The 23682-nt window shown below is 42.3% G+C and overlaps 1 protein-coding gene and 1 pseudogene across 1 annotated transcript; both read right to left on the reverse strand.

Annotated features, from left to right (window-relative positions):
• Positions 1-3144: 3144 nt before the first annotated feature.
• LOC125192759 lies at positions 3145-5749 on the reverse strand (annotated as a pseudogene).
• On the reverse strand, positions 3560-4767 carry LOC125192750 (receptor-like cytoplasmic kinase 1). Its single transcript, XM_048090386.1, has 6 exons — positions 4700-4767; positions 4497-4572; positions 4293-4402; positions 3972-4137; positions 3755-3841; positions 3560-3682 (listed from the first exon to the last, which is right to left on the reverse strand). The coding sequence occupies exons 1-6, from the start codon at positions 4765-4767 to the stop codon at positions 3560-3562; spliced, it is 630 nt and encodes a 209-aa protein (XP_047946343.1).
• Positions 5750-23682: the final 17933 nt, after the last annotated feature.

Genomic DNA, 23682 nt, shown 5'->3' on the forward strand with positions numbered 1-23682 from the left:
AACTCTCTCCAACTGCTCTTGATAAGCTAGTGAACAACCATCAGCAGGAGCAACTTCTATGGATTTATTTGTGTAGCAATACATGAACACAACTTAGCTGAAAAACTTGAACTGCCAAATTTGATATCAACTCCCTCTTAGCAGAAAAACAACTTCATCATCATCTCATCAACAAAGGTTGTTAGGCTGCTCGGAAAGAATCTACTTTAGGCTACCATGCTTGAACAAATTTGAATTACTTCACAATCCTAACTGAGCAGTAGGTGTAGATATAAATTCATGAAAATTGACAGGCCATTGCAACTTCCAATCCCTACCACAACAAAAAAACAGTAATTGCTCAATCCAGAACCATCTCCCTGCTTGAGCATCACTACCAAAAATTCACCATTTCTCTACAGCTTCACAGATCTTTATATGGCATTCAATCAAGAGTAGGCTCATCACTTGTTATAATGGTGAAGAGAGTTGAGCCAATCTCAATTCAATATCAGCCTTTACACATTATTTAAACACCCTCACTCCAAACAACTAGATCAATCTCTACTACAGAAAACCAATTCACAATACTACACCATTACTCTTGGAAAATTCACCTAGAATACAAACAAATATCCTCCCAAAACACCAACCGAGAGCCATCAAACTGAGCCGAGGCTCTGAGTATCACTCCTTACAAGCACATCAACCCTACCACCCTCACTTCTCAATCTCAGAGACAAACAGTGACTCGATACAGAAACAGATTCAACCGAATCATGTTGAAAATCTAGAAGAAATTGGATGAAGGAACCTCCATCTTGAGCATCCAGCTATAATGCATACTTCTCAATGAATTCTATACCAACTCCCTATTGAGTGAAAAACATCCTCATCATCATCATCTAATTAACAATCATCATCTCAGCAACTTCTCAAATTACTTCCAATTGCTAGTGAAAGACCAGGAGCAACTTCTGTGGTTTGACACGGCAACTACGAACAACAACGCATCAACACCACATCGAAGCATAGGATAGCCTTTCCTCACATAGAACAAACAACAACAAACCAGGCTTCAATCATAGACAAGAGATTGAAGAAAAAGGTTATTCAATTGCAAGGGAAGATCCAACTTGATCAATTGCAAGCCATCACTTTGCTGGAATTGGAGTTGCTGCAACAACTACATATGCAACATAAAAATCTCCACTCCACCAAATGCAGAAAAACTAAAATGATCTCACTCCCCCTCAGCACCAGACACGGCGGAGTATGAGTAAGCTTCACATATTCTTCTTCACCAAATTGAAGATCAGCTCCTCCAGTAACTTCAATTGCAGCTGGAATTATGGTAAAACCTTGATGCCTCAAAACATTCACTAGCATCGAGTACATCCAAGATCACCACAAAAACCATACAACAACTTCTAATCCCCCAATTCACAAGTCCACATACAATTGACTCCAGCGGCAGTCCACAACTATCAGCCTCAAACCAGGCTTGAAACAAATCCAACCGAACAATAGGTGAACAACAAAACAAACATCCGACATACAATCGGAAAACCAGAGATAAATCTGAAAACATATTCAGATTCAACAACAAATTCGAGAAAACATATTCTCAAACCGAAACACTCAACCGATTTTAATCGGAGAGATAGAAACTTGGATCATACAAATCCAATGAACAAACTTGAGATTCACAGATCTCAAAGAGAATAGAAACCGATTCACAGATCGGAAACGGAATACAAAGATTCACAAACAATAGAGACGAATTCAACCGATAATCGGTGAATAGAACCAAAAAAAGAGATTGATATGAGATAGAACCGATTAAAATCGGAATTGAACAAAAACAAAGAGATTTGAACTGAGAAAACACCTGAAGCGGAAGAACTATGGCAGAAAACATCTTATCTAGCCTGAAGAACTCTCCCGGAACAATCAGCAGAAATTTCTCACGATTCAAAAACACAAACCCTAGCTCTATGAGAAAATGGCAAACGAAAATCCAAAAAGGATAGAGGAGATAGAGGTAATCAGAGGCGCGCAACGGATTTGCGCTCTGATACCATGTTAAAATTGGAGATTCAGAATAGACGGAGAAATCTCCATTGAAGAGAACAAAGAAAACTGCTATGAATTGCAGAAACCGTTTGGTGAAGAGAGAAAACGAAAGGAGATAGATGGGGAAATTTACTTTATTGACTACATTTTTAATAATTGCTAGCAACAAATTACAATAAGAAGCCTTATATATAGGCTAAGTAAAAGAACAAAAAAACTAACTAATAAACCTAACTAAGTACATTTTATTTTCAATTTCAACAACTACTATGTGCTAGCAAAATTGTGAGCATCTTATGCTACCAAATGTTTACTCACTAGTCAAATTTCCTTCTGTTTGCGAGCACATGCATGTGCTAGCAAATATTTTTCATGTAAAATGGAAATTTAATCATTTTCCACTGACAGTTTTGCGAGTGGAAGAAAATGTTTAACTGAAGAAAATGGAAATTGCCTTGCTTCTATAGTTGATTCTATGTGAGCAGTTTTTGAAAAACCAAGGCAGTGGTGAAGGAGTGAATAATTCTTTGTGATAATTCTTGACAGTGGTAACCGGACAGATAGGCAGTGGTAAGGTTATGATGCTATTGTCTAATGCTACTATTTGGAATATGTTGAAGTTAGGAAAAGTCAGAACTTAAATGTGTTGCCAAAAGAGGGGTACTGATATTGAGGTTTCAACTCTGCCTGATTTTGCTTAAATTGGAGTTAGAAGATGACTCTTTCATGTCTACTGTGAACTGTCTGAAGAAATTGATAGGAATAACTAAACACACTCCAATTTTAACTTGCATCAATACCAACACATTGTAACTCAGTTTTGTTAACTCAGTTTGTAATTGCTGTACTAATTTTTTTTGGTAGCAAATATTTGTAATTGATGCATCAAATACCAACAGATGGATGAGATTGGTGCTCTGCTAATTGCCGTAAGTTAGCCTCTTAAGTGTAGATGAGATATTAAATAGGAGTAGAATTTGATGGATAGAATTAGACTTACTTTCTAAACTGATTTGTTTGCTAATTTAGAATACTTATTAATATGTCTTTGCTTGTTTAAAGGAGAAAGTTAGTGCAAGGGCAGATGAATTACGGGTCAACATCCAGAATATGATGACATTTACTTTGAGCTGTTTGGGAAGCTAAACAAGAGAAAACAAATTTATGGAGTAGGACAGACAACAAGCATCTATTTCCCTAATGCTAGTCGTTCGTCCGCTGGTGGCTCATTTGGTGTTAGCGCGGAAGAGGTTCAGCGGCAGGTACAAGCAATGCGGGAGAAAGTAACTATTGAGGTGCGCGAGGACTTGGAGAAGCAAAATGAGGCTTTGCGACTGGAGGATGCGAAGCAAAATGAGGCGTTGCTCGCTGAGATAGAGAGGAGAAAACTTTTCTACTGTATTGAGCACAATAACATTTCTACAAGAAGAAAACTTTAGGTGGCGTCTTTCTTCAGCTCCCCTGCTTTTTATGCATAATAAGATGCAATCAATCTCAGTTGATTTCAGCTCTGAGAGTGTTGTGATTCGGTTAAGCTAAGGCACACCTCGAGATGTCGTACAACATCACCCATGTCTGGAAGAAAATAACCTTGATCTTGAAGGCACCATTGAGCAATTTGAGCCATCTGTTTATAAAATAAATCATCAGAATCATGAAATCAAATGCAAGAGACTTATCAGACAAACAAGTTATTTACCTTCTTAACAGCCTCGGGCTGGTAGTATCCTTTTATTATATCATCCAAAATCTCGTGTATCTTGTTCGAATTCAGCTGTCGTAATGCCTGGTGTCATATTATTTAACAACATCACACATGTAACATAAACGACACTATAAAATTCAGAAAGAAGTTGTTGTGCTGCATACCCATATGCTCGTCGTGTGTTATCACCTAGTAATAAACTACTACCTGCCAAGAGCTCGAGGAGAATCTTACCAAAGTTGTAAACATCATTTCCCTGAGCGTTAATATCCAACTCATCCACATAGAACCATGCCTCACAATCGGGAAGTTGAGTCCATAGAAAAGGATCTATTATCTTAGCAGTTCCATCGTCACAAAGTAAAACATTCCTGGATCTAATGTTGCCATGGAATAATCCCTTATCATAAATGTAGCATAATCCCCTTGCGACATCAAGAGAGATGTGGGTTCTTTGGGACCATGATAAGCCGGATATGGTTTTCAGATTGAGCCTATGCCTCGAAGTTCATGAAGTATGTCGTGTAGGGACCCCCGTGGAGCAAAATGATCATATGCCAAGACCATCTCAAGGCCATACGAATTGTAAACAACTAGTTCGACCAAGTTCTCATGCTTCAGAGAAGAGAATGGTTTTGAAACCTACAAAACCATGTGTTACAGCAACATTAGACATTCCCTAATAATAAACTTTTTTCATCCAGACAAGGCAATATATAATATAGCGATTCAAAACCTTTGCTATAAATTCATGCTTTGGCATGTAGAGGATCGTTTCAATTGATGCATCCTCTCCATTTTTCAGGACTCTTCTGATCCATTAGAATAATCAAAACGGCTCCATGTTTCACTGAACTCTGTTTCACCAAATAGAATGAAAGGGACATCTCCTTTCATGGCAGTGGCAGGGATGGCCTTTGGCAGCTTATCAACTTTAACCTCATTTCGATCCTTTTCTGTTGAACCTGTGTCACCATAACAACCACAAAGAATATCGGATCACTCATCACAACTTCAACATCCAGTATTTGTAAAGTATGTACACAGAAAAAATTCACATTTACCAGATGGTATATCTCTATTCCAAAATGGCCAAATTCTTAATCTTTGTGTTGTCGCCCCTTTCCTCTCCTGTTGTTCAAGGGCTAACTCCAGCTGTGCCACAACTCGACTCATTCGGATCAACATGCAAACTTCTTTTAACAACCCCAATATATGTCTTAAGGAAATCTTCTGAGATTTCACCCTTCAAATTTGAAGCTACAATCTGATCAGCTTTTCCATTTCGAATATTTTCTTTAGCCCATATGCTCATACACACCTCATCCTCTGCAAGCCTTCCTTCAACAGCTGGTCTCCCACTTAATACCTCTAATAATATTATCCCAAATGCATAAGTGTCACTTCCCTTTGTAAGTATACCCGTGGTAAAATACCTTGGGTCAAAATACCCGAATGAACCCTTAACATATGTCAAGACATGGCTGTGTAAGATATCATACCCTAAATATTTGGCCAACCCAAAATCCGAAACCTTAGCTACGAAATTTTGATCTAAAAGGATGTTAGTAGGTTTGACATCACGGTGTATGCTAGAGCAACTCGAGTGAAGATAGTCCAAGCCTCGCCCCGCTCCAATACATATCTTAAGTCGTTCATTCCACGAGAGAGTTGAGCTGCCGTTGCTATTACTAGATAGCTTGTGGAGGTTATCTGCTAGCGTTCCATTAGACATGTAGTCATAAACAAGAATCATCTTTTCCCAATCAGAGATACTAGATAACGATGTCAGAACTTACTTAGTGCTTCAATCTCCGATGCAAACTCCGCCTGCCCTTGGCGGGGATCGGATGCTAGCCGGCGCTTTATGGACACAACAATAGACTCGTTATTAATGAAGCCTTTGTAGACTTTACCGAAACCACCCTTTCCAATAACATGCTCCTCGCTGAAATCTCCGGTGGCTGAGTTGAGTTCAGCAAGTGAAAATCAACGGCAGAGATTCTCAGATGTTGATGATTTCATCTTTTCAGCTAATATTGGTGATTGCCAAGTAGCCAGTTCGAACTAGAAGAAGCACAGTGGCATGACAGAAGGTAATAATAAAGGGGGGACATATCATTATCTTACCTTCTGGCATGTTATTAAAGCCAGTAGTTGGCGTGATTTCTTTGAAAATTCAACAAGCAATGAACACAGAAGGAATACTTGTTTGTATAGGTAAAACAAAGAAATCAATTCTAATTAGAGTAAATTAATAATAAATCAAAATACTTAACTTTTTTGCTGTTGTAAAAATAAAAATAAACACAAAGTAATAAAGATTTTTAAAAATAGCCATTGTTGGCTTAAAAATAGTGGTTGTGTACACATACTGAAAAAGATTCTTGATTATGAATTGCAGGCATCTTTGATCAAATATTTCTTAATGAGCTATCAAGTTCTAGGAGCGAAATACCGAAGGATTACATAGACGCATTTCTATACTGAATTGCAGGCATCTTTGATCAAATCTAACAATGCTCATTGAAATTTCAGTTTGAAACATGAGAGGTATATGTGTTCATTGTCAATTTATTGATCTGAGTTCATCCATAGAGTTTGAGTTCATGTAATTTCTGTTAATACTTGTTGAGGAAGAAAACATCACAATCTACTTCTGCTTTGGACCACTTTTGTTTTTTAATAATTTTTCGCTTTTCTCTTTTACTTTTTAGTTGTACCCTCCAGACCTGTCAGAGTAGTCACCCAGCCACCAAATATACCCTGCTGTTTAAGTTTTCTCATTTAGTAACTGTCTACTTTCCACATGTCTATAAGATACCTTGTCCCCTACTTTCACGTATACAACCACTTTAACGCCCACTAGTCAGTAGAGTACCATCTTTAATTTCCGTCTAGGTAGAATCTCAACCCAACGCGTGGTAACTAACCAAAACCTTCCCAGATTATCACCGCGATTATCTGAACGTGTCCATCTCTGTGGGATTCAACCCTTACCTCCACTATACTAACCAGTAGAAGTGGGTTGAGGAATTTGTTTGATACACCAAGTTCCGGTCGTCGTGCCAACGACTCAGCAGGGTTGGGACTTTCATCCTGATCAGTTGGACGCACCTCTCTTAAATTAACACAACACGAGACCCGTAATCCTGAGTACTATCAAAATGGCGCCGTTTTCGGGGATGGATGGTGTTCATATCTGTTATTGTGTGTGATATTTTGGTGTATATATTGTTTATAATTTTTCCTTTTCTTTTTATTTCACTTTATGAGAAGTAGCTCGGCTCCTGGCCAGTGGAGACCAAGGATACTTCCCCGAGGAACGATACTCGTAACCACTCGTTCTGGCCTGTCGACAGCATTGTCTGACCTAAGCACGAGTAGTGACGAGGGGAAAGAAGACGGAGACCAACTCCTGGAGCTTCCACTCCAACCAGTAAGAGCACCAGTGAGAATTGCTGATCAAGTTGAGGACGATCCAGAGCTCGCAACGCTAACTGTGCATGCCGGTGGAGATACCCCGCAAGCCATAGTGGTCACCAACATACTGTGGGAAGAGTTACGAGGGACCCTACGAGTTCCTTAATGCGCCTGCCAGCCGACTACAGATTGAGACCAGCAGAGGAGACCAGCAGGAGCAAGCGAGGATGACTACAGATTGAAAGCCCTACCGTTTGTCCTAAAGGGAGAGGCCAACACCTGGTTTATGCGCCTGCCAGCCGACTCCATCAACACGTGGGCCGATTTCAAGTCAGCTTTCCTAGCTGAGTTTTTCCCTTCTTCAAAGATAAGCGCACTGAAGAGGAAAATATCATGTATAAGGCAAGAGTACGATGAGACCCTGAGCGAGTACTGGGAGAAGTACATGAGTCTTCTGGAGTTATGCACGAACCATCGCATGAAGGAAATAGAGGTGCACCACACCTTCTATGAAGGAATGAACAAAGAGACGAAGGATCTGGCGAATTCATCATCCGGAAGTGACTTCACACAGTTGAGGGTCAGTGAAGCCAAGAAGGTCCTACGCAAACTACTGAATGCGAAAAAGACGTACGACAACGCAAGGGACGGGTACAGTAGAGAGAGAGCAGCAAGTGCTTCGGCTACTGACCAGAAAGAGATGATGGATCTCAAAATGGAAGAAATGAAAGAGTTGCTAAGCGCAATCTTCTCCAACTGGTGGCAACGAGGCTCCAGAGCTGCCATATGATCAACCAAATGACCAGCCTGATGTGGAACAAGCCAATGCCACAGGGTACTACAATTTTAATGGGAATTGGATTCCGGGGATGCAGAGAGACGTACCATGGCCAAAATTTCCGATGGGGAGATGGAAATCAAAATCAGAACCAAAATCAAGGTTAGAATCAACCCAACCCCACCAGAACCAAAATTTCAACCGTGCCCCAAAGAATCCTGACCATCAGTCTAACTGGGCAGGAAGGAACCAACAACCTCAGACCCAAAACCCTCAAAACCAAAACCCGAACCCTGTTTATGTGCCACCCCATCAGCGGAACTACCAAAACTACCGGAACCAAAACCAGTCCCACAACCAAAACCAAAATCAGTTTCAAGGCCACAACCAGAACCAAAACAACCAAGACCAGTACAACCCTCCTGCCCAGTATAACCAATACCCACCGAACCAAAACCAACCAAATTTCCAGAACTCACCAGCAGAACCACCCCCTCCCCCAGTACAACCAACACCAAGGGTCCAATCAGTCTCATTACCCCAACAGGTCAAGGAGGTTTATGGAAGATATGATGGGAGAAATGCTCGCTGCACAGCAGAGTATCAAGAGTGATTTGCAGTCGAATAATGTAGTAGTGCAGGGGATGCAAAGTGCCCAGAAGGAGCATAGAGCAAACATGGATATGATGAACAGGTAGTTAGCCCAACTCACGAACTCGGTGGGTGAAATGAAAGGGAACTCAGGGAAAATCCCATCTACAGTCCATGTACCTGAAAAGACAAATGTGAGTAAAATCACACTGCGGTCCGGGACAGCCTATAATGAACCTCAACTCAGAAAACCGATTGGAGAGTCTAGTGGAGTAAGGGTGGTGAGCTACACCGTCTTAGTGGAAGAACTCAAGAGGCCTCTACCTCAGATGGAGGATCCGTTCTTTCTAGACGAAGAAACTACTGGAGAAAGGAGAATGGAAGAAGCACCGCCTGAGAACGAGCATCATGAAGGAGTCGTGCCCATACTGGAGCCTCGAACCCAGGAGGCACCCAAGGAGAATCCGAAAAAGCCTGCTGAAGAAGCTAAGGGGGAGAAACCGTTTCCTTATCGGTTTGTTAAAAAGAGGAAGAAGGAAAATCCTGTGGATTTCCTATCAATCTTTGGGAAGCTGGATGTTACCATACCATTCCTCCAAGCCGTGAGACTATCCCCGCTGGGGAAGTTTATCAAAAGTTTATCAAGGATTTCATAGCAGGAAAAGCCCATGTGGATGGAAAAATCATGGTGGAAGGGATAGCATCGGCTATTGTGCAAGAGAAGCTACCACCCAAGAGAGCCGACCCAGGTATGTTTACTTTACCCATAACAATTGGAGATGTCAAATCGAACATGCAATGTGTGATCTAGGAACATCTATCAATGTTATGCCCTTATCCATTTATAATCGGTTGAAGGGGGTAGAGTTGTCAAACACTAGGGTATTAATCCAACTAGTTGTTAGATTGTGTATAAATCCTGAGGGTGTGTTAGAAAACGTATTGGTCAGAATACAAGATTTTACTTATCCTGCTGATTTTTTTGTGATTAAGATGAGTGAACCAGAAGCTAGGGAGTCTAGCGGGATATTACTAGGAAGACCGTTTTTAAGAACAGCTAAGACGATAGTTGATATGGCTGAAGGGACAATATGCATTGACTTTAATGGTAAAAAATTTGTTTTTTACAGCTAAGATTCTGAAAATCTATGCTATGTTGATGTTATTGACCCCCTAGTCCAAGATTTTCTTGAGACCGAGTTATTGCAGGAGAAACTCCAAGCTTTAGATGTGTATGCACAGATGTCTGCATGCACCATATTAGATTGGAGGAAGGAGCCAAGGCACATCGAGATTCGCAGAGGAAGGTGAACCCCAACATGCGCGAGGATATACTGAAGGAAATCTTAAAGTTGCTCTCGCTATGTGATGCACTATTTTTTAGCACTAAATAAACCTGCAAGTATACATAGTATATATAGTATAGCTAAAGGTCAGTACCGGATATCGAACACGGGAAAGGCAAACACAAAGTGTCTATCCTCTACTAGAACCCAATTACTATCTGGAAGATCAAGAGATTTTGAAAGCTTTTGAAAACAGAAAATATTTGAAAACAATTAACAACTAAATGCAAGAAAAACACAGAGACAGTCGATAGAGATAAGGGAATCCCAGGGATGTGCGTTCACAGTTATGGTTATACAAATTCCAAACTACAATACTCTAGCACAGTTATTACTTTGATAAGACGAGTCGCCTAGCTTATGCTCATGCGATGCAGACGTTGATTTCAATATTAGGGTTGTCAATCCTAACACATAACTCCAAATAGCTCCTAAGACCTTTGAAAAGTCGTAACTCTTAATTAACAGTGTCGTTTTAAGGAAAGCTAACTGTAGCGTCTACTAAGTGGATCTAACTCGCTAGAGTTCTCTCACTGTTATGAAGCAAGTTATATTAAATCATACACGATTGTGTCACTCAATCATGCACCATCAGAATTACTTAGGGAAGAAACAAAGTAAAAACAAAACGGATATTAAATAGAAAAAGAAATTGTATAACAAAAGTCGTTACTAACACATCCCTAGAATCCTATGAGTTTAGTTACACATAATGAAATAAGCTAAACACATAGATTGAAGTGAAGACAATTGGAACATAAAACTAAAGCAAATAAAACCCGTAAGTTGAATCCTTGTCGTTCTTGATGTTCTTGAAATCCTTCTCTAACTCCTTGCACAAGTGAAGTACTCTAACTTTTGATCTCTATGAATTATTTTGCAAGTAGAAGCTCTCTATTTTTGATGAAGCTTGAGGTCTTATTTATAGGGGAAAGCCATTCCTTGTTGTAGAAAGAAAAGATCTTCAAAATATGGTAAATCATGGAGCAAATCTAGGGCATCTCAGATTCTCCGCCTTTCTCTGGCGGGCCGGCGGTCGCCGTGTTGGAGTCCAGAGAGTCTGTTCTTCCGGCGGCGGACTGCCGCATGGCTTCTGGCGGTCGCCGGGCGAGACTTCTCTTCCAAGCATATTTTTCTGAGGCAGACCATTACATTGCTCTGCCCGTCGGGCGCCGTACAACTCCGCGGCGGTCGCCGGTCGCCGTCTAACTCCAGATTTCCAGACTTTGCTTTTTGGCTCCCTTTTTCGGCTCAATTATGCACATTTCTCACAAAACACGTCAAAATACCAAAATAGACAAAGTACACAAATAATGGACGTGTAGAGTGACTTTGACATAAAAAACGGACCAAATAATGGCCTTAAAATAGTGCAAAATCCGAGTGTATCACTAGGCATTATATACTCGGTGCCTGATAGTGAATGGGTCAGTCCGATCCATATGGCCCCCAAGAAATCCGGAATCCAGGTAGTTAAGAATGAGAGGAATGAGCTAGTGCCCACTAGACTGGTCACAAGGGTGAGAATGTGTATAGACTACCGCAAGCTGAACACAGCAACTAGGAAGGACCACTTCCCCCTGCCATTCATCGATCAAATGCTGGAGCGACTGGGTGGGAGGAAGTACTTCTGTTTTTTGGACGGGTACAGCGGCTATTTCCAAATTTACGTGAACCCCGAGGACCAAGATAAAACCACTTTCACCTGCCCGTTTGGAACCTATGCGTGCCGACGCATGCCCTTCGGCTTATGCAACGCCCTAGGTACATTCCAACGATGCATGCTGAGCATATTCTCAGATTTGATAGAAGATTGCATAGAGATCTTTGTGGATGATTTCACGGTCTACGGAGACTCTTTCGACTCGTGCTTGCAACATTTGGATGTAGTGCTAGAGAGATGTCAAGCAAGGAATCTGGTTTTATGGTTACAGAAGGAATCGTCTTAGGGCACATGGTGTCAGAAAGAGGGATCCAGGTGGATCAAGCCAAGGTGGATGTCATATCCAAACTACCCTTCCCCACTGATTAGAAGGGAATAAGTGGTTTTCTGGGGCACGCTGGATTTTATCGAAGATTTATCAAGGACTTTGCTAATATAGCCCAACCTCTTACCAGGCTCCTTCAGAATGAGGTGGAATTCATCTTCGACGATAATTGTAAGGCTGTGTTTAATCTTCTCAAGGAGAAGTTGATATCTGCACCAATCATCCAAGCTCCTAACTGGGATCACCCCTTTGAGGTGATGTGCGATGCGAGTGACTACGTAGTAGGAGCCGTACTGAGTTAGAAGATTGAACGGAAGAGGTATGTGATTTTCTATGCGTCAAAGAGCTTAAATCAAGCCCAACGGAATTATGACACCACCGAGAAAGAAATGTTGGTTGTTGTTTACTCATTCGAGAAGTTCAGGCAATACTGACCATGCGGCTATCAAGTATCTCATTGCAAAGAAGGAGTCGAAACCCCGACTGATCCGATGGGTGCTCCTACTACAAGAATTTGATTGGGAGGTAGAAGACAAGAAGGGAATCGAGAACAAGGTAGCAGACCATTTGAGCAGGATAGTGCAAGAAGGGAACAATGAGGATGTGCAAGATCGATTCCCGGAAGAGCACTTGTGTGAAGTTATTTTTTCTGCAAGGAAAATTGATTGGGAAGAGGTAATGAAGCTTACTGGCCAGGATGTCACGGCCAAGGCTAAAGAGAAGGTGGGGCAAGAGCCCTGGTTTGCGGACTTAGCCAACTACAAAGGCTCAGAGGATGAAGATAAAAAGTGAAGCAAAGTATTATTTCTGGGACGATCCATACTTATGGAAGGCAGGAGCCAACCAAGTGATAAGAAGGTGTGTTCCTGACTGGGAGCAACGAGATGTACTGATGCACTGCCACTCCTTGGCATGTGGAGGGCACTTTAGACCTAGGAAAACCGTGAGGAAGGTACTGGACAACGGGTTCTACAGGCCAACTTTAAACAGAGATGCATACGAGTTTTGCAAAAGCTATGACCGTTGCCAACTAACCAGTGGGATCTCCGCAAGAGATGAATACCACAAGTCCCAGTGACTGTTTGTGAAATATTTGACGTTTGAGGCATGGATTTCATGGGTCCTTTCCCTTCATCTTACGGGAATTCCTACATCCTGGTGGAAGTCGACTATGTATCAAAGTGAAACAAAGCCAAGGCCACGAGCACTTGTGAATCCAAGGAGGTTGCTAAGTTCCTCAAGAGTCATATATTTAGCCGATTCGGGATACCAAGGGCAATCATATCCGATCAAGGAACTCATTTCTGCAACCATACCGTTGAAGCCTTGATGAAAAAGTATGGGGTCCATCACCGCCTATCTAGTCCCTACCACCCGCAAGCCAATGGGCAAGCGGAGATCTCTAATAGAGAGATAAAGAGTATCCTGGAGAACACAGTCAACCCTTCTAGGAAGGATTGGAGCACAAGGTTGGAAGATGCTCTGTGGGCGTATCGAACGGCCTACAAGACGCCTATAGGGATGTTCCCGTACCGCATTATCTTTGGGAAGATGTGTCACTTACCAGTGGGAATTGAACACCGAGCGTACTGGGCAGTGCAACAATGTAACATGGACGCTAGAGCCTGTGAGGAGAAAAAGAAGCTGCAACTACAGGAGCTGGAAGAACTCAGATTGGAGTCATTCGACTCAGCCATGTGGTACAAGGAAAAAACTAAGATGTGGCACGACAAGAATATGAGGACCAAGGATCTCCAAGTTGGCCAGAAAGTACTACTCTTCCAGTCGAGACTGAAGTTAATGCCTGGGAAACACAAGTCAAAATGGGCAGGACCTTACATTATCACTGCACTGCGTGCTAATGCAGCGGTCGAGATTTCATGGAGTATCCCTAATTTTGAACCTTTTGTCGTAAATGGGCATAGACTGAAAATATATAGGGAAAATGCAGAGATCTGTGTAGTGGAAGAAATTCCACTACATTTTCATATTGTCTAATGGTCAGTAGGATAGGGGTTTGGGATTCCACCTGGCCAACTCTATATGGTTTGTGCTTATTGACCAGGTAGAATTTCCAATACCCTCAGTTATGATGTAAATATTGTAAATACTTAGTGATTTAATTCTAATAGAAGCAAGTAGGAAAATATTAAAAATCCCAAAAATATTTTCGGACCTTAGATATTAATTTGGAGTATGTAATGACCATAAGAATACCCAATTGATGAAACTCTGGATTATTTTTAGGTGTCCTTTTAACTTTATTTCCATTTTTAGTTAATTTAGGGGGAAATATTAAGTAGAGGTTTGAATTTTGGTGTGTGGTGCAGCTTTGCAGGCGAGGACAGTGACTGGGAGGTTGTGTGTGGTAGAGACTTGACAGGCGACGTCCAATCAGCAGCGAGAACGCCCAACCGCCTCTCTTCCGAAGCTTCGCAGCCTGGAACTGCCTATAACCGGTCAAAACCCTTAACCACCCACCACTCTATAAAGACCCCAACCGTCTATCTCCCTTTACTTTACAAACCCTTACCTGCATTCTCTCACCCAAAACAACCGCTCTCGACAACCACCCCCCTCCAAATAACCACCCCAAACACTACCATTCACAACACTTAGCCTATTCAATAGTCTAAGTGTGAGAAGTAAAAGGTTTGCTACTTTGGCGCATGTGTTTATGTTATATGTTTCTATCATATGCATGCTAACTCACACTTAGCCTACTGCGTTGTCTAAGTGTGAGGAGTTTATATGTTTATGTCTCATGTTTGTCATATTTTGTTTTATTTTGTTGAATCTATGTATATATCTAAAACTCTCCCACTTAGCCTATTGCATAGTCTAAGTGTGAGGAGCTTTTAGATATAGTATGTGTTTTGTTATAAATGTGTGTCTGTCATACTAGTCATTCCCATTTTTCACTTCACAGCCCGTATCTGGGGCAGACACTTGTGAAGAGAGAGGGGGGAGCAAATGGCCAGTATGACATGTATATATGTGTTAATTGAGTCAGCTGCATGCTAGTGTCTTTAGGATTTGTTTAGGTCTAGGATTTATGTGTGTTTTTATGAATGGGCTTAAAACTCAACTGCCTCAAACTGACGGTGAGGGGAACTGAGGGAGATAAGGCATGCTGGAAAACAGAAACCCCCCCCTCCCCAGTAGCTCCTAGTCAGTATAGATGATGCAAGTATGAAGGAAAAAACCCATCCTTTAGGTCAGACACGAAAGCCCTCTTAAACGGTGAGTCAGAAGCCTAAAGTGGAACTACTTTCCACTAAAAATGATAAAAAAGAAGAGTGGCCGCCACATGATGTCTAGGGCAAGGTGACCGCGTGTAGCAAACCCTGAAGGCAGTAGGAAACCCACTTTTTTATCGCAAAAAAAAAAAAAAAAAAAAAAAAAAAAAAAAAAAAAAAAAAAAAAACTACCCTTAGAACTCCATTTTCTAATCTAATCTACACCCCGAAATAACCCACCAGCCACTGGGACTATGTGTGTACAAGGCATAAGGCAAGAAGACAACTGGCAAGGAGGACATACAAGAAGAACCAGCTAAAGGAGAGGAAATCAAAGGAAAAGGAGAAAATTGACCCGGAAAATTCCAGGTCCAAAAAATAAGAATGAATAAGGGTGGCGAAGCCACAGAAAAAAATCGAAGAAAATGGTCGAAAAGACTTGACCACAAAAAAAAAGGGGGAGAAATAAGGAATAAGGGTGACAAAGCCATAAGGAAGCCACTGATCAATTGGAGGCCAATATCAGAAATTGTCCAGCCAAAGAGAAGCACTAGCCAGAAGCCTAAATGCACACAGTTCCCCCAAATCAAATAAAGTAGTTAGTTTTCGAACCTTAGAGCCTTAGGAACCTCCACCCCAAACATTACAAACCAATAGCCCCGTTACAAGCCTTAAAGACCTTCAGGAGCTACACGTGAGATCTGAGTCCAAAGCGTTTGTGGTCTAGCATTGAGAGAAAAACAGTCCTAACATCCCCTATGAGGAATGTGTGACTGAGTGAATCCAGTGTTTGGCCTACAGTTGGGTTATCTTGACAAGCAGATGTACTGACTGGGAAGGAAAATGGGGGCGGCGGAAGTTCAAGGCTATCTAAGGCCAGATTGCACCAGATCCCAAAGGGAGGGATGGTTGAAAATAGAGCTTGTTCTATATGTTTTGTTTTTTTATGTGTTTATGTGTGTGTCGTTATTTTTTTTTTCCTTTGCGTCAAAGTCTAAAGTCTTGTGTCTAGTTTAGGTAGAGTCGGTCAGGGGGAGTAACCAGGCTCGAATTCGACTTATTTCTTTTTGTTTGTCTTCACGCTTGAGGACAAGCATGTGGTAAGTGTGAGCAGTTTGATAAGTCGTATTCTAAGCCTTGGTTACTGGTCAGTATGTCGTGGTTTGCATGTATTATCTGCAAAACAGTTGCTTAAGTGTGCAGGATAAAGGGATCCAAGTCAGTAGGAGATGGCTCGGACGACGCAGGTGAAAAGAGCGCTAGAAGGGTGCAATACTGACCAGGATGCATGCCAGAGAAAAGGCTCAAGATGGAGAAGAAGGATAGCTGGGATTGAAGAGCGTTAAGTCAGCGAAGTGTGTTTGAATCAAAAATCTCCCGATCCAGAGAATCCACTAGACACCGGGTCTAGGAACTCAGAGAATCTTTGGGTTACCTGTCGTTGGGCACACAATCACTTCCTTAGCTTTTCAAAACCCTCAACCCGCTATGCTAAAAATGTTAGTAAACGGAAGTAGGGATCGAATCCACAAAGATAGATGCGTAAGTAAACATGCTAAAAGATCTGGACACTATTTTTGGCTACTGCCACGCAATTTTCAGGGATGAGATTTAATTCAAAGACTTGGGAAATGAAATGCTCTATCCTAACAGCTAGATCTAGGCAGAGACATCATAACATGCATAATAACCAAAAAGTGTTTGAAACAACTACTGGACTTGGTAAACGACTTCCTAAACTAGCCTAGACAAGGAAAAACGAAACGTGGGGACCATTTCCCTAAACGACATAGTACGACGGAAAAAGCTGCAGATTAACCAATTAAAGGACTTACTAACAACGACATCATCTTCTCTAACTTTTATTCTGAAATTACAGATTAAAAACAGAGCGAGCAAGGATCGAAACAGGGAAAACGAAATTAAACCGATTAACACAAAGAACTACTGAAACTAAAGCAGATCTACGATTACTAGACGAGGTAAACAATAAACAGAATCTAAATATCACAACCATGCATATGTGAACAGATCCAGACATCGGATGCTTCATCCACTCCGGATCCAAGCCATCCACAACAATCCAACACCATTTCCATCTCTAATCTTCGCAGATCCAAACAATTCCAACCACTCAACTACAATCCTCCGTGCAATTCAAACTCCAACATCAGATCAAACATCAACAAGCATTGAAAGCAAAAGAAAATGTAAAGATAGCATAAAACAAGATAGAAACGTAAATCCCATAAAAAGTAAGCAGTATTCGACAAGAACTTAGCAAAACACGACCGAGCTTCGAACAATGAAGACTCGGGAAATCTGAAATGTAAACAGAAAGCAAATAAAAAATTGTTTCTTCGCCTTCGTGGAGACGGTGTTGCACCACAACTGAATTAGAACCGTGAACCCCGAAGATGATTCCCGCTAAGAATGTGTGTAGAGAAAATGAGAAAACGGAGCCAAGAGCTGATGTTGAGAAAAAGGTTTGCTTCATGTTGAACGCGTGCTCTTATTTATAATGGGTAGAGCTTCTAGACTATTCTTGGTGATTCCCATTTTGCCCTCCGTTTGGATGCTCCTTTGTCTAGCAACTCTTCCCTCATCTGCTCACTTCTCCCGCCAACTTCTTCCTCCAGGTAATCGTCTCCTTTTTTCCTGGGGCTGGCGGTTTCTCTACACACCTGGCTTATAAAATCTTGTTAGACCCAGGAAATCGCAAAATTTATCCCCATAACCAATGCATGAAATTAGCCTTATCAAACTGTTCACACTTAAATCATACTTGTCCTCAAGTATAAAGACAAGAAATAGAGAAATAAGGCGAATTTCAATGCATGGTTATTATTTGACCGACTCCTAAAAACTCCTAGACCTAGACACTCTACTGACATAAAAAGAAAACTTAAGAAGAACAAAACATATAGGCATGAATTAGTTCAGATTTTTAAGCATCCGTCCCCACATGTTTAAGGTCAATCCAATAGTCTACACTCTCCAAATCCTCCCATTCCCTTCTTCCACCTAATCGTTTTGTCAGCTTGTCCAGATAGCCTTTAGCTTTACCAATTGTTGGATTCGCTCGATCACTCATTCCTCACCAGGGATGTTAGGTTCAAGCGCTCTAAGTTATTTTTTGCCACCGATGCTTCGGGTTATGAGAATTTCTCCTTCTAACCTCCTTTCTTATTTCCTTCTCTCTTTTTTTCTCCTGGACTTCATCCAGCTTATACCTCCAAAATATGACATATTTATTCCTCCAGATATATATTTTTTTCTTTTTTCTTCTCCTATTCTCCCTTCTATATTCTTCTCCCTAAGCTTTAGGTGGCAGTCCCCTTTTTAAATTGTTAGCACTCAATGTTAAGGCTTATAACTCACTGATATTACGGGGCTTTACAACTAGGTCCGCTAAGGCATCTTCTATCTTCCTCACTTCTTCCAAACCGATTTTAGCTTATTAAGGAAAGAGGCCTCAAGTTGTAGTGCATCATATTTTCAATTACTCTCCCTAAGGGAATCTTGCCTTATTACCCTTACTAATTCATGCTTAAAACACATAACCTAAAAAAACTAACTCCTAGACCTAGGGACTCTTACACATGCTGAGCACACACTGCACTAACTCTCCCACCCCCTCCCACTTCACTCCAGCTTGTCTCCAAGCTATCCTAGTGAAGGGGGGGAATAAGGGAGTTGGTGCACACAATCAAAACAAAACACAAGAAAACTTCTCACACTTAGACCGTACAACGAGCTAAGTGGGAGAAAACAAAGACACAAAACAGGAAACATCATGCTGAATATATACATAAACTTCTCACACTTAGACCAAAGATTGGGGTAAGTGGGAGAACACACATTATAACAGAAAAACATCATGCTTATTTAAATAAAACTTCTCACACTTAGACCAAAGATTGGGCTAAGTGGGAGAACACACAGAACAAAACTATACATGCTCAGCACAAATAAAACATAAACATATAAAATAAAACTAAACGACTGAAAATAAAATTTACTTGGTCAATAGGGGGTTTCAGTTCTGAGTCTGGCTCCCTTGGGAGCCAGACCTGGGTGGTACGTTGGGGCGGTTCACTTTCAACTTCTTCTTTGCCGGCGATGCCGGCGCTTCCTCCTCAAATATCACAGGGGTTTTCGACAAGGGTTTCTTTGCAAACATAGACACAAGGGCTGGAGATGCATGGGGGGCTACCAATGGCTTTGATGGGGGAGGGAGTTGCTAAAGCGATGAGCTTCCCTGACCGGGCTACCTGATCGTTTTGCTAGGTCCAGGGGGCAGCTTTTGCTGGGTCTGGGAGAACTTGTCCTCCAACCACTGTGCCATTTTCTTCATAATCCTGACCGCATCGGCCATCCTATCATTTTGAGTAGATGACCGTTCGGCTAGGACATCCAGGCTCCCCTTAATTTCTTGCAGCTCCTTCTTGACTCCCCCGATGTCTTCTCTCATCACAACCATCTCTTTCCGCAGTTCTTCCATGCCACAGTCGCCACCTCCTCCATCAGGTTCGGTTCACGCTTCACTCTGTCCACATTTTCCCCCACATCGTAGAAGCAGACCTCTTCTCCCTCCATGTACAACAGCCCCTTGTTAAAGAAATAGTCCAGACTAAACACCTCTGGTGGCTCACACATTGTCACTTTTTGTTCCGCCTTTCCGAACTTCAGGATATAGTTGCGTTTGATGTAGGCACCCAGCAAATGACAAGTGTACATGTGACGGGAGGGGTTCGCGGCCATCTGATGGCAGGCTTGTGCTAACCAGTAACCCAGGTGGACTTTAATACGTTTAGCCATTTACCATGTGAAGTATAACTCGGTAGTGGTGAGGGCAGAGCTCGCGGTTCCCATCAAATTGTAGCCAATAAACTCCTGCGCAAATCTTAAAAGATGGTTTGTGATGTGTAGGCCTCTCGAAACACTCGTCTTGAATTTTCCACTCCTTCCATGCGTGATGGACTCCCATGCGGTCTAAGGTGTGAATCCCGGGGTATGCTTTGGCGGTCCAAACATCCGTTCATTCTAGATTCCTTCATCATCTTCAGCAGTTGTGAACAGTCCCATCCGCAGCGACCATTCCCTAATGCTCATCTCGTGCTCTATGTTGAAAAGGCGGAAGGAGATCGCATCTACATCCTGGTCAGTGGTTGCCTTAAGCTTGAACGTCGAGAAGAATTCTCTCGCTGCTATGAGCGGTACCTCCTGATCACTATGGTTTAACAACCATTCGAAGCCAATGTCCTTGATGTAGGACATGAATTCCTCTTCTGACTTGATGTACTCCAGAACCTTAAACCTTCAGATCAAAGCGCTTCCCTGACTTGGCCAACTTGCCCACTGCACTCTTGTCCTTGTATGTTTAGGCTCGCTTGGGGTCATCAAATTTCGCGGTGGACGTCAGTAGTTTTCTCGTTAACCAGATCTTTGTCCGCTCAAAATTTGGCACTTCTTCTTCTTCAGACTCTTCCTCTGACTCACTCTCAGCATTACTAGGTCCAGGAAGTTTAGATGGTGCACGGGGCGGCGTCAGTGCTTCCTCCCTGATCGAGGAGATTCGCTGCGATTTCCTGGACTTAGGAGAAGCCACCTTCTTACCCTGTCTTTTGCGCTCCATGGCTTTCCGGCGCTCCTCAGAAGCATCTACCTCTCCTTCAGACCCAGGAGTCTCTTCTTCCTGTACGCTTCCCACCCCTGGGGCAAGGAATCCTGATCCCCTGGATTGTTCGCCTTCGTCCACCTCATCCAACAGACTCCTTCTCATCTTCCTCTTGAACTTCGTACATTTTACTGGTGAGCATTCTGGCACCTCGTCCAGATCTACAATCTCCAATGGACCACCGCCATCCTATCAATCTAGTCCGCAAAACCGCTGACGCTCTCCTCTTCAGGTCTGCCACCACCTTTTCCCTGTTCTCCGACGTCTGGGCTCGGCCCAGTCTCTACATGTCCTCGATCTAGGGTTAGGGCTCCCTCTGATTGTGGAATAGGTGGTTGGGCCGTCGATTCGTCAAGAATCATCTGCGGTTGTTGGCGGATCGCTGAAAAGCGGGAAAAGATTCTCATGGCCTCATCTTTACTGCCAAATTTCTCCTCCAACTCCTTCAAGAATGCCTCCTCCTTATGATTTCCGACGGTAAGGGGTTCTGGAACGGGAGTTGGGCGCCACTCCGAGCGTATATCGAGGACTGGAAAGGCCGTCAGAACCAGCGGCTGTTTGGAAGAATCGCTGGACGGTGGTTTGGTGGAGGGGTCCTCCTTCCTCGCATTAGGATCCTGTGCCTTCTCCATGGTTTCTTCCTGCACAACACTCGCAAAAACTAGGGTAAAATTTGGGTTAGGGTTTGGGAGAAATTGGGGAAAGTTAGAGAGAATTGTGAGAGTAGAGAGAGAAAATTCGGTTGAATGTTTGATGTGAAAAGGGAAGAGTAAAGGTGATGGGCTTTTCAGGGTGGGCAGGCGAATGATTGCGTGGTGATGTAAGCAACCGTATGCCCCCTAGAAAAGCGGATTTTGAATTTTGAATTGTAACCGTCTTCCCTCTAAATTCTCACTTGTGAAATTTCTTCCTCCCCCTAGCAACTCAAAATTCTATAAAAAAAAACAAAGGTGAAACACCAAATTCTCGGGTCTAGGAGTATGAGTGACAAAACAATTTCCCCGAAGAGTTTGGTGTTTTGAAAATATTTTTGGAAGATTAAATTTTTTTTCTTTGTTAGGATTTTTCTCATATTAGAAAGCACTTAAACTATTTACACTTGCAAACGAATATTCTCAATATTCCCTAGGTCAGTGTACAGATAAACTTTTGTTTCCCATTTTACCTGACCTAGGAGTTCATTGAGAATAGTCATTTGCCTGACCTATTAGGAAATAATAGCGGATGTATGCAGTGGCACTTCTTCCACCACATGCAGATCCGCATTATCTTTATATACCTTCACCCTGTGTCCATTGACTAGGAAAGGGACAGAATTTGGGGCGCTTCCTTGGATTTCCACTACTTCATTTGTTCGAAGGTCAACGATGGTGTATGGTCCTATCCATTTGGATTTCAACTTCCCAAGCATCAGCTTGAGCCGGGATTGAAAAAGAAGTACTTTCTGCCCTACTCGTAGTTCCTTGACCCGGAGGTTCTTATCATGCCAAAGCATCGTTCTTTCCTTATACCACATTGCTGAGTCAAATGCCTCTAGCCTTAGCTCCTCCAGTTCTTGTAGTTGCAGCTTCCTTTCTTCTTCACAGGCCGGCACTTTCATATTCATCTCCTTTATGGCCCAATATGCCTTATGTTCCACTTCCACGGGCAGGTGGCACATTTTCCCGAATACCAATCTGTAAGGTGACATCCTAATTGTTGTCTTATAAGCAGTCCTATAAGCCCAGAGAGCATCATCGAGGCGCTTGCTCCAATCCTTCCTTGTGGTATTCACCGTTTTCTCCAGAATGCTCTTGATTTCTCTGTTCAAGATTTCAGCTTGACCATTCAACTGAGGGTGATATGGTATAGACAGCCGATGATGCACACCGTATTTCCTCATCAATGCCTCTATGGTACGGTTGCAGAAATGCGTTCCCGGTCTGAGATAATAGCTCTGGGTACCCCATACCTGTTGAAAATATTTGCCTTCAGAAATTTAGCTACTTCCTTTGATTCACAGGTGGGTGTAGCCTTTGCCTCTATCCATTTGGATAAATAATCCACTACAACCAGGACGTAAGTGTTACCATAAGAAGATGGGAACGGTCCCATGAAATCCATTCCCCAGACGTCAAAAATTTCAAAAACTATTATTGGCACTTGAGGCATCTCATCTCTCCTTAAAATCCCTCCTGTTTGTTGACATCTTTCGCAAACTTGACAGAATTCGAAAGAATCCTTGTTCAGGATTGGCCAATAGAATCCGTTGTCCAAGACCTTTCTGGCAGTTTTCTTGGGTCCAAAATGAACTCCACACGCCAGGGCGTGACAATGGTTGAGCACATCCCTCTGTTCCCACTCTGGAATGCATCGTCGAATTACTTGGTCTGAGCATATCTTCCAGAGATAAACGAGTATACCACGACCAACATCTCCTTCTCTGTGGTATCATAGTTCTTATGAGCCTGGTTGAGGGTCTTCGAGGCATAGAAAATGACATAACTTTTCCCGTCGATCTTCTGACCTCGGACCGCTCCTACCGCAAAATCACTCGCATCGCACATCACCTCAAAGGGGTGGTTCCAATCCGGTGCTCTGATTATTGGGGCAGAGACAAGTCTATCCTTTAACAATTGGAAAGTCTTCTTGCAGCCTTCATCAAAGACAAATTCCACATCATTGTGCAAGAGATGCGTGAGTGGCTGGGCAATTTTTGCGAAATCCTTGATGAATCTTCTATAAAACCCTGCATGACCCAGGAATCCCCTAATTTCTTTCTGATTTGTAGGGTAGGGTAATTTCTTATCCACTTGGATACCTCTCTCCGAGACCACATGACCTAGGATTATTCCCCCGGGTACCATGAAATGACACTTCTCAAAGTTCAGAACCAAA

Source organism: Salvia hispanica, chromosome 1 (genome assembly GCF_023119035.1).
Source record: "Salvia hispanica cultivar TCC Black 2014 chromosome 1, UniMelb_Shisp_WGS_1.0, whole genome shotgun sequence".
NCBI classification, from domain to species: Eukaryota; Viridiplantae; Streptophyta; class Magnoliopsida; order Lamiales; family Lamiaceae; genus Salvia; species Salvia hispanica.

What these genes read in the sequence shown, in the direction of transcription:
- LOC125192750 (XM_048090386.1), bottom strand. Translation starts at nt 4,767, where the DNA reads ATGAGTGATCCGATATTCTTTGTGGTTGTTATGGTGACACAGGTTCAA. An exon ending in CAGAAAAGGATCGAAATGAG is followed by an intron (nt 4,573 to 4,699) that starts GTTAAAGTTGAT and finishes CTAATGGATCAG; the next exon opens with AAGAGTCCTGAAAAATGGAG. An exon ending in GATCATTTTGCTCCACGGGG is followed by an intron (nt 4,138 to 4,292) that starts GTCCCTACACGA and finishes TGGCAACATTAG; the next exon opens with ATCCAGGAATGTTTTACTTT.